This window comes from Sturnus vulgaris, chromosome 27, assembly GCF_052056855.1.
Source record: "Sturnus vulgaris isolate bStuVul1 chromosome 27, bStuVul1.hap1, whole genome shotgun sequence".
NCBI classification, from domain to species: Eukaryota; Metazoa; Chordata; class Aves; order Passeriformes; family Sturnidae; genus Sturnus; species Sturnus vulgaris.
This window is the reverse complement of record NC_142269.1, coordinates 4,581,558-4,591,941: the sequence shown is the minus strand read 5'-3', so window position 1 is coordinate 4,591,941 and position 10,384 is coordinate 4,581,558. Positions and strand designations below refer to the sequence as shown.

Genomic DNA, 10,384 nt, shown 5'->3' with positions numbered 1-10,384 from the left:
AGGCCACCAGAGACATAACGGAGGTGGCCAGGGACCAGAGGTGGCAGTGCTGGGACAGCCGGTCCCTACACACGAGGACCATCAATGGGATGGGGAGCAGAGCCCCGGGGTGGCTGGGCCATTTCCTCCAGCCCCTACACCCAAAAAGGCAGCACCCAGCCCTCCCCTCCTCCTCAAACTGTGCCTGGTCCTGGGTTCACCTCAACCTCACCTGCCCTTGCTGCACAGGACAGCCCCAATTCCCGTGGGACGGATCCTGCTCATCCAGCCCCAGAGCTGTGATGCCGGGACCCTGCTCATCTCCCTGGGTGAAGCCCCTTCCCAAAGCCACCAGGATGGGGCTGCCCCTGCCCCGCTCTGCCCTCTGCCATCACCGGCCATGGTGGAAGGGACAGCATGGGGATAACACCGGGGTGCCACTCCTGCCCTCTGTGCGGGCCGTGTCCAGGCACAATCCGGCCGAGGACCGTCAGCACCGCCCGGCCACGAGGCAGCGGTTTGGGTTTTCATCTCCCTGCTCCCCTTTCATCTCCTCTCCTCGTTTCATGTCTCCACTTTCTTCTCCCTCCAAGCACTGCGCATGCTGATGAGCCTCACGCCGGCGCCCACCCTCGCGCTCACCGGCTGCTAATTAGGCTGAAATGGGTACACTGGGCCAGGGGCTTGCGGCTCATCCCTGTCCCCATCCTTGTCCCCACACGGGCCAGCTTGGCCTCTCACTCTGTGACATCTTCTCGGTCTCAGGCAGAATCAGGGGCGCCATTGGTCCCCCATGGGCTTTAAGTCCGGCGCCAGGAGCCGGGGCACCAATGGCTTCACTGCCCTGACACCTGGGGTGTGGCCACCCCCCGAGGGCTGCGAGTCCCCTGGCCTGGGCACCGATGGCGGGAGAGTGGCGACTTACCAGAGCTGGCTCTGATGTGCCACAGGCACAGGTGAGGGTGGGCTCCTGGCGCACAGTGATCCCACAGTGACCCACCGGCAAAACGAAGATGGCAGCAGCAGAGGGAGCTGAACGGTGCTGCGGGAAAGGGATGCGTTGTGCCAGGAAGATGCCCGGGAATCGGTGCCCTGCGTGGCATGGGGTGGGCCCTGCCTCCCTGCGGGCCAGCTCCAGCCCAGGTGCCATCTGCTCGGCCAGAGCCTTGAGTGACAGTCGGAAGGTCCATGCCGGGGGGATGCTCGCCACCGGTGGAGCTCCTGTGTTACGTGGCAGCCCCAGCACCTGCACCAGGGGAATGGGCGCTGCTGAAGGCCCTGGCAAAGCCCCGGTGGCCGGGCACGGCCAGCCCTTTGTCTGTGTGTGGGCACAGCCACAGCCACCACTGTCACCGTGCCCATGTCATGGCCATGCCACCCTCACCTAGTGTGTATGGCTGGCACATGCTGGTGTGTGGCACCCAGGCCCTGGCCACACCCCTGATGCCAGGCAGGTCCTGACCCCCAGGTTTGTGGGGACAGAGGAGATTCAGGGCCTCAATGGATGCAGCCCCGGACACCGGGTGATGGGAAGTGGCTTCTGGGGACACTGTGTGCCCATTTCAGTTCCGTGGCCCAGCTGCTGCCCACCAGAAGGGCAGCCGTGATTTCTGGGTGCATAGACACTGTAGTGGGGACAGATTTGGGGGCCAGAGGGTGACAGTGCAGTGAGGAGTTGCCCGACAGACAAAGGCCTCATTGGTTGGACCGTGGCACCACCAGGCCTTGGCCACCAGCACCGTGGGACTGGCATCCATGGAGGCTCGGCCCCCGTGTGCATCGGGGAGGCTGTGAGTGTGCAAGGAGGTGTGTGAGGGTGTGTGTGTGCACAGGGGGTGCCGAAGGCTGTGTGGGGCCGTGCCGTGGGCTGAAGGGACATTGGCGTGGCTGTGTGGCCATGGGGGTGCCAGCGTGTCCACGTGCCACCTGCGCGGGGACACACGGCCCTGCAGCCACCAGCCCTGCCCATACCACACCTGCAGCCCTCTGCCAGCACCGGTGTGGCCAAACTGGGCACTGCCACCACCTCTGCCGTGCCCGGCCACAGCCCCCAGCCCGTGCCAGGCCCTCGCCAGCGCAGCCATCGCCGCTCGGCTGCTGGCGGAGGGTGGGGACGGACCTGGGCGAGCCGCCGCGGCATTTTGCGGCGAGCCGCAGATGCCAGCTCCCAGCGAGGGTCCCCGTGGCATCTCCCCCCTCACCCCAGCGCCCGCCTGTGTCCCCGCCACGCTTGGCCCAGCCGGGATGGTTGGTTTTCCCGCTGGCTCCATTGTTCCTCCCGGCCCCGCCATCGCCTGCATCTCGCCCGGGTCCCATTTTGCAGCGTGTAGGCAGAGCTGGAGATTTGGAAGAGGTTTTTTTTTTTTTCTTCTTCTTTTTTTTTTTTTTTTTTTTTTTTTTTTTAGAGTACAGAGTGACAGATGGCGAGTCCTCCTTCCCCAGAGAGACAAATCTCCCTGAATGCAAGCGCATGTCAATCATTAGCTCTCATGTGATAGCTCTCGCGCATGACGTGCCAACCATATGGCACTGGCAGCAGAGCTGGTACCCCCTTTGCTGGGTAGAGATGCCACTCTCGCCTCCTTTTGGATAGAGGACTGCAGGAGGCTGGAGCACCTCAAGGAGCCGCGTCCCGCTCCCAGAAGATGCTGGGAACAATGAAATAAGAATTCCTGCGGTCCGCCCGAAGGTGAGTTATGTAAGAAGTGGAGGGTTGGGAGGGCAACGGAGGAAACTTGAATGGAGAAAAGGCAACTTCCATGTTGATTTTGTTTCTCCGCCACGTCTCGCCCTTTTTTCCCCCCATCTTTCGTTCTCCCCCGGCCCTCGGTTCTCCCACTCCCCGCGGGCCCCGCTGATGGGGTTTTCTCTCCCCGCCGGAGCCCTCCCCAAGGGGGGTTGTTGGGGTTTCGCCGGCCTCGGTCCCCCCCCCAGCCTGGGCACGCCCGGGGCGCCGCGGTCCCGGTGGGACGGAGTGGGCAGCGGCGGCCGAGCGGCATCAACGAAATCAGCGCGGAGCCGCCGCGCCGCCGCCCCGGGGGGGCCCGACCTGGCGGAGCCGCCCCCCCGCTCCCCCGCGGCGCCCCCGGCCCTCGCCCCGGGCGGTGCCCCCCGCCCCGGCCCCGCCGCACCGCCCGGCCCCGGGGGCGCCCCCGGCAGCGCCGCCGCCCGCGGCCCCCGCGCCCCCCGGGGGGGCCCCGGCCGCCCCCACCGGCCCCCGCCGCCCCCCGGTTGGTGCCGCCGCATTTTACGGGCCGCGCTCCGGCGGCAGCGGGGAGCCCCGGGGCGGGGAGGAGAAGCCGGGCGCGGCTGACCGGGCCGGAGGGGGTACGGGGGGTACCTGGGGATGCGGGGGGGGGCGGTGGTCTCGCCTTGACTCCCCCGGCCCCGGGAAGGCGGTGGCGGAGCCGCGACCGGGGCCGCTCAGCGCCCGCGGCAGGGAAAAGTTGGAGGCGTCAAAGAGGGACCGGCGACACCGGGCCCGGCCCTCGGGGCACCGTGGGGGGGGGTATCGGGCGGGCCGGGAGCTGGGGGGGCGCGGGGGGTGGTGCAGAGGAGAGGGAGAGGGCGCGGGCGGCGGCCGCGGGGACCCCGGCGGTGGGGCTGGGGGGGTGTCGGGCTGGGGCGGAATCGCCGCACCCCGAGAGAGCCCCGGTGGCCCCGGGGTCGGACAGCCGGGCCGGGGGGCAGCGGAGGGCGGCCCCGAGCCCAATTCGTTTTCGCCGGTCCCGGCGGGTGGGAGCGGGGCGGGGAGGGGGGGCGGGCGGCGGGGCCGCCGGTAACGCCTGGCTCTTTGCCCCCCGCTGCAGCCACCATGTTGACGCGACTTTTCAGCGAGCCCAGCCTGGTCCCCGAAGTCCCGAAATTCCCCGGTTGGGCCGAGGAGTGCGAGGAGGATGCCCGGAGCGAGAAGGAGGAGCGGGCGGGGAAGGGCTGCGCCCTCCCCGAGGAGCCGCCCGAGGGTTCGCTGGGAGAGAGCAAGGAGGAAGGGGAGCTAGGAGGGGACGAGGAGGAGGAGGAGGAGGAGGAGGAAGGCCTGGAGGAGGCGGAGGGCGAGCGGCCCAAGAAGCGCGGCCCCAAGAAGAGGAAGATGACGAAGGCGCGGCTGGAGCGGTCCAAGCTGCGGCGGCAGAAGGCGAACGCCCGGGAGAGGAACCGGATGCACGACCTGAACGCGGCCCTGGACAACCTGCGCAAGGTGGTTCCCTGCTACTCCAAAACCCAAAAACTCTCCAAAATCGAGACCCTCCGCTTGGCCAAGAACTACATCTGGGCTCTCTCCGAGATCCTGCGCTCGGGCAAGCGGCCCGACCTGGTCTCCTACGTGCAGACTCTGTGCAAGGGGCTGTCCCAGCCCACCACCAACCTGGTGGCCGGCTGCCTCCAGCTCAACTCCCGCAACTTCCTGACGGAGCAGGGCCAGGAGGGGGGTCGGTTCCACGGCCCCAACGCCGCCTCCTTCGCCGTGCACCCCTACCCCTACCCTTGCTCGCGGCTGGCCGCGGCGCCCTGCCCGCCCGCCGCCGGCCCCGGGCCGCACGGGCTGAGGACACACGGCTACTGCGCCTCCGCCTACGAGAGCCTCTACGGCAACACCTCCCCCGACTACAACAGCTCGGAGTACGACGGGGGGCTCAGCCCCCCGCTCTGCATCAACGGCAACTTCTCCCTCAAGCAGGACTCTTCATCCCCCGACCACGAGAAAAGCTACCACTACTCTATGCACTACTCGGCGCTGCCCGGCTCCCGCCCCGCCGCTCACAACCTGGTCTTCGGGTCGGCGGGGATGCGCGGGGGGGTCCACTCCGAGAACATCTTCCCCTACGACATGCACCTCCCGCACGAGCGGGGCCCCATGTACGAGGAGCTCAACGCCTTCTTCCACAACTGACCCCCCCCGCCCCTCCCCGACACCCCTCCCCATCGCCGAGCTGGCGGGGAGGGGGGGGAGACTCCCCCACAATCCCCCCCCACCCGCGGCGGCCCCGCGGACCGGCCCCCGGGGCTCCGCCGTGGGCTTTGGTGCAATATGGGGACCCGGCCCCGGCGGCGGGTCCCCGCGCCCCGTGGGGACAAAGTGCTTTTTTGGGAGGATTTTCCCTTTTCCTTATTTTTTTTATTATTGTCGATTTCGTTATTTTAAAATTTTTCGTTATTTATTGCTCTTTCTTGATTATTTAATGAAATTTATTTAGGTTTTTTATTACGATCGCTGTTATCGTCACTATTATTATAATAACTATTTCAGCTATTATAACGACTATTATTATTATTATTATTATTATTATTATTATTATTATTATTATTATTATTATTATTATTATTATTTTTCAGGGGGAGACGCCCCGCACGGGCCGACCCCCCCATCCAGCCCACCGGAGCCCCCCCGGTACCCAGCACGACCCTCTGGGTCGAGCCGCTTCGTTTCATTTTTAATTCGTTTTAATTAAATTTTATATATTTATTTTTTAATTTTTTTCCCCCCCTCCCACCCCAATTTTGGGCCGTTTCTCCTCTCCCCAGCCCTGACCCCGACCCCCCCGGACCCCCCCGGCATTGGACACCCGCTGCCCCGGCCCGTGGGAGCGAGAGGAGCCCGCGCTGCGGCGCGGAGCGAAACTTTCCGAAGCAATAAAGAGGCGCAGGGAGGAACGAACCCCAATTTCTATCTATGCAAGAGGCCCGGCCCGGCGGACGCTCCGAGATGCACTTTGCTTTGGGGGGGCCCCGGCCCCGCTCCTCGCCCCGGGAGCTCCTCGCAGCGTGTGTGTCAGGACGTTTTTTACCTGTTTTAAAAACTTGAAACGGAAAAAAAAAAAAAAAAAAAAAAAAAAAAGAAGGAAAAAAAAAAAAAAAAGAGGAAAAAAAATCATGATAATAATTAAAAAAGAAAAAAAAAAAAAAAGACCCCCCCGCGGAGCCGCCCTGGTTTTCCCGAGCTGGCGGAGCCGGGAAGCGCAGCCCGCAGCTATGCAAGCGGGGCTCCGGGGGGGCTGGCGGGGCTGCGCCCCCCCCGCGGCGCCCGGCCCGGGGGTCTCCGTCCCGGTTTGCCGCATTCCTTCAGCCGGGAGACGCCGGGAAGCCGATAATGCTTTTTTTTTTTTTTTTTTTTTTTTGGTTGGGTTTTCTTTGTTTTTTGGGATTTTTTTTTTTTGTCGGAACCTGCCCGCACCACCTTCGAGAAACCAGCATTTTTAGAGACCAGGGAGGAGGAGAGGAGGAGGATTTCTGAGAAATGTTTTGAAAACGAAAAAAAAAAAAAAAAAGGAGAAAAAAAAAGAAAAAATGGGGGAAAAAAAAGGAAAGAAAAAAAGTTTTGGGAGAAAAAACTAAACCGGGGAAAAAAAAAACAAAAAAAGAAAAAAAAAAAAAGGGAAAAAGAAACAAAAACCCACAAACCGTTGTAGCAAAGGGGACCCGCTGCCCGACACCAGAAGTGCTTTCGTGTTTCCGTTCCGTTTCATTTCGATTAATAAATATTTATGGCCAACGATATGCAAGACCCCCCCGCGCCGGGCGCCGCTCCCGCTCCCCGGTCCCGGTTCCCGGTCCCCGTCCCCGCCGCCCGGACACTGCTCAGCGGCGGCGGCGGAGCGCGGGGCGCGGGGCCGGGGGGCCCGGCCGTTCTGCATGCACCGGCCCCCTCCCCTCCCTCCCTCCCTCCCTCCCGGGGCCGCCCCCCCCCGGCCCCGCTGGACGCTCGTCGCCCGGTCCCGGCCCCGCCAGGACTCGTCGGCCGTGACGAGCCGCCGCCGGTGCGATCGCGGCGAGGCTGTAATTACCGAGCGTCCTTCGACGGCGATTAATAAATATTCAATGTTGACTCCGCCGCTTTCGCCGCTTTCCTTCCGCCCCGGGGGCACCGGGGGCACCGGGCCGAGCCCTCCCCGCCCGCCCCCGGCGGTGTCACCGCCGCTCCCGGCGCCCGAATGCGCGGCCCGCGGGGCGGCGGCGCTGATATAACGCGGCTCTGCCCCACGGGTGTCCCCCCCGGGACCGGGGAGGCGGTGTCCCCCCCTCACCAATTAAGGCACCGGGATCCGGAGCGGCGGCCCGGCTCGGTCCAGCGGCGGTGACACCGCTGCGGTCCCCTGGGAGCGGGAGCTCGGAGTTTGGTGCCCGGGGTTGGCACCGGGCCGCGGTGCCGGTGGCCTCGGGAAGGGTGCGCGGTGGCCGTGGCCAAGGCCGGGCTCCTCGGCGGCGGCCCCGGGAAGCCGGTCGGCTCCCGGCGCGGTGCCCAGAGCTGGTGCCGGCTCCCGGTGCTGCTTCCCCGTGGAGCCTCGGCTCGGTGCCCGGTGCCAGCGCTGGTGCCAGCGGCGATGTTTGTGCCGGCTCCCGGCGCTGGCGCCCGTTGGAGCCCCGCAAGCTCCCGAGCCGGTTCAGGGAGCCGGTGCCCATGGGAGCCCCGGGATTCTCGATGAGATACCGGTACCCGATATCCGGTGCCATTCTCGGTGCCCGGTGCCGGTGCCCGGTGGAGCCCCGGGGAGCGCGGCGCGGTGCGGGTGCCCGGAGCGGAGCTGTCCGCTGCGGCGGTGCTGAACGGGCGCCCGGGCCTCTTAACGGTCGTGGGTTTATTCACCGTCCGCACCACCGGGGCTCATCGCCACCCGACGGCCTCGGGCACCGGGCAGGGCCGGGCACTGGGCTCCCGGTCATCACCGGTTCCCCGCGGGATCATCGTGCGCCGGGGCCGCACAGGGGCTGCGGGGACGGAGCCACCGGTTTCCTCCCGGGAGAGGTGTCCGATACCCGCGCCCCGCAGCCCCGCGGCTTTTGGGGATAAACCGGGCCGGTTTAGGGTCGGGCCGTGACTGCAAACTGGGGCCGGATCCAGCGCGGCCCCGACGTGCTGGGCCCCGTCCCAGAGCCACCGGCTGTGAGGAGTCGGGCCTGGGCTGGGGAGCGGATCCGCCACGGCCCCACGAGCCGCTGCAGCGGCCCCCGACCCTCCGGTCGGGCCCCGGCACTCGCCGCTCTCCGCAGAGCAGCGGATCCTCTTCCGACGGCTCTGGCCCGAACATCCTCCCGGGACTCGTTTCTCTGGGGAAAAAGCCCCGGGAGGAGCCGGGGACAATCGATGGGGCCGGACGGAGGCTCCGTGGGGCCGAGGCTGTCGGTGCGCGGCCCTTCTGCCGCCATCCGCAACCAGCGGCACCGGGGCCGCGGCCCGGAGCAGCGGCGGCGAAGGGCGGATGCCCCTGCGGAGGGGAGGAGGGGGACGCGGGGGCCGGGGGCTGCGGGGGGGCCGCCGACATCTGCTCCCGGGGCCGGCTATGCCAGGGGGTACCGGTCCCGCTGGCGGGGCCGTGGTTTATATTCAATTGTCGGGATTTTTGTTTCCCCGGTGCCCGCCCGGCCCCGCTGAAGATGCCGGAACCCGCCCGGCTGCTCCGGCAAGGCCCGGCCCCGCAATGCGGCCTCGCACTCGCTGCACGGCCCCGGTGCAAAGCCCCGGAGAACAGCTCCGGTGCAAAGCTCCGGTGGGAGGTTTTGGTGCACGGTTCCCGTGAACGGTTTCGTTGCAAAGCTCCGCTGCCCCGCCTCGGTACAAGGTTCCGGTGCCCGGTCCTGGTGCCCGGCTCCGAAACACAGCCGCGGTACAAGGCTCCGGTGCCCGGTCTGGTGCCCAGCCCTTCAGCCCGGCGGCCCCGGTGCCCGGCGGCTCTCGGGGAGGGAAGCGGGAGGTCGGGAGCCGCCGCCCTGCCGGGATCTGCGAGTATCTCGTGTGATCGTGGGATCAAATTCACCTCGGGTGGGTTGGGGGGTCTGGGGATCTGCCGGGACCCCGCACGGCTGCAGCGGGGCCAGCGGAGCTCGGCCAGCACCGAGGGAACCTGGCGGTGGCGGCTCGCCCGGACGCAGCCCCGCTATTTCAAAGCAGGACGAGATGGGGGTGGGTGTCTCCCCCCACACCACCCCCGGTGCCCGCGGTGCCCCCCGGTGCCCCTGGCCAGGCCTCTCTCCCGGCCCGGCGGAGCGCGGCGGGGGCGCAGGGCGAGCGCCAGCTCCGGGTCGCCGCTGCCACCGGCGAGTGCCAGCCGGGGGGGGGGAGGAGGAGTCATTGCTTCAGTTTAAATTTCATGGCATCTGTTCATTATTATACAGTGCGGATTTTTATATGGACAGCTAAATTAAAGACAGATTTCTGCCAAAATTGCAGATACCATAAAAAACCGGAGGCTCCCGGCGCCCGGCGCTCGCCGCGCTGCGGAGGCGGCCCCGCTCCGGGGGCCGGGGGCTGCCCGGGGGTCGGGAGGGATGTGGGGGACCGGGAGGGATGTGGGGGTCAGTAGTGGGGGGGCTGTCCCCGTTTTTGTGCGACGGGGAGCCCAGGCCGCCGTCCCGCGTTGGGGAGCGGGGGGTCCCGGCGGTCCCCGGAGCCGCGGCCGGGGCGGACCGGGCTGGCAACGATCCCCGCCGCCCCGGGGGCTGCAGAGCCGCCCCCTCCCCCGCCCGGTCTGCCAGGCTCCATCGCAGAGGAGTTAAAACAAGGACATCTGTGCCTGGAATCGCTGCGAAGCTCCGAACCTGCCAGCGCCTGCTGGCACCGGCCGCCGGCGGAGGCGGCTTCTCCGGAATGCGGCACCGCCGGCAGCTCCGCCCGGAGCCCCGGCCCGGCCCCGAGGGCTGCGGGGCCAGGAGGGCCTTGGCCCGGCTGGGCAGTGTGCCCACCTGTGTCTGCCCCCATCGTGTCCCTGCCAGTCGCAGCCCCGTGGGAGCCGTGTTTCGCCACCATTTACCCTCTGCCCCACTGAACCCTGCCTCCCATCTTCACACGGGGTACGGGGGTGGTGGGACATGGAGGGGGTGAGGAGGGAACCCTTCACTCCGGTGGGGCACGGGCACACGGGCAGAGCTGGGACGGGAGAGAGCAAAGGGAGGCAGGCGATACTCAAGGGAAGGGCAGGGCTGGGGGCACCTGGGGGGCCGGGGCTCTGTGACCAGCCCGGGGGCTGCAGCCCCAAGGTTGATGGGAAGGTGGGAACCTGCCCCTCAGCCCTTCCTGGGCTTCAAGGAGAGAAAACGGACAAAACCCAAGCAGGGGCAGAGGGGGAGGTTGGATCCATCAGACACCAGGCCAGCTCTGGCTGGGAGCACTGGAGAGCAGGTGGTGCCCACCTGAGCACCCCACAGCAGCGCGACCCCCTTCCCTTCCCTTCCCTTCCCTTCCCTTCCCTTCCCTTCCCTTCCCTTCCCTTCCCTTCCCTTCCCTTCCCTTCCCTTCCCTTCCCTTCCCTTCCCTTCCCTTCCCTTCCCTTCCCTTCCCTGTGCCCCCCATCCTGGGCTCCAGCCCATCCCCACAGCCCCTCTGGAGCCTCGGGCTGGGGGTCCCACCTTGTCCCGGTGCCCCCGGGCAGGGGTCCCGCTCCCCCTTCTCCGTGGCAGCCGGTGCCTCATTTCA

At 66.7% G+C, this 10,384-nt stretch overlaps 1 protein-coding gene across 1 annotated transcript; it reads left to right on the top strand.

Moving 5' to 3' along the window:
* The first annotated feature begins 2,490 nt into the window (after positions 1–2,490).
* On the top strand, positions 2,491–4,881 carry NEUROD2 (neuronal differentiation 2). Its single transcript, XM_014885395.2, has 2 exons — positions 2,491–2,668; positions 3,789–4,881. Exon 2 carries the CDS (start codon positions 3,794–3,796, stop codon positions 4,868–4,870), a length of 1,077 nt encoding a protein of 358 aa, XP_014740881.1. The 5' UTR covers positions 2,491–2,668; positions 3,789–3,793; the 3' UTR covers positions 4,871–4,881.
* The last annotated feature ends 5,503 nt before the right edge of the window (positions 4,882–10,384 follow it).

Excerpts from the sequence above, each read along its gene's own strand:
- NEUROD2 (XM_014885395.2), top strand. The coding sequence starts at position 3,794 with ATGTTGACGCGACTTTTCAGCGAGCCCAGCCTGGTCCCCGAAGTCCCG.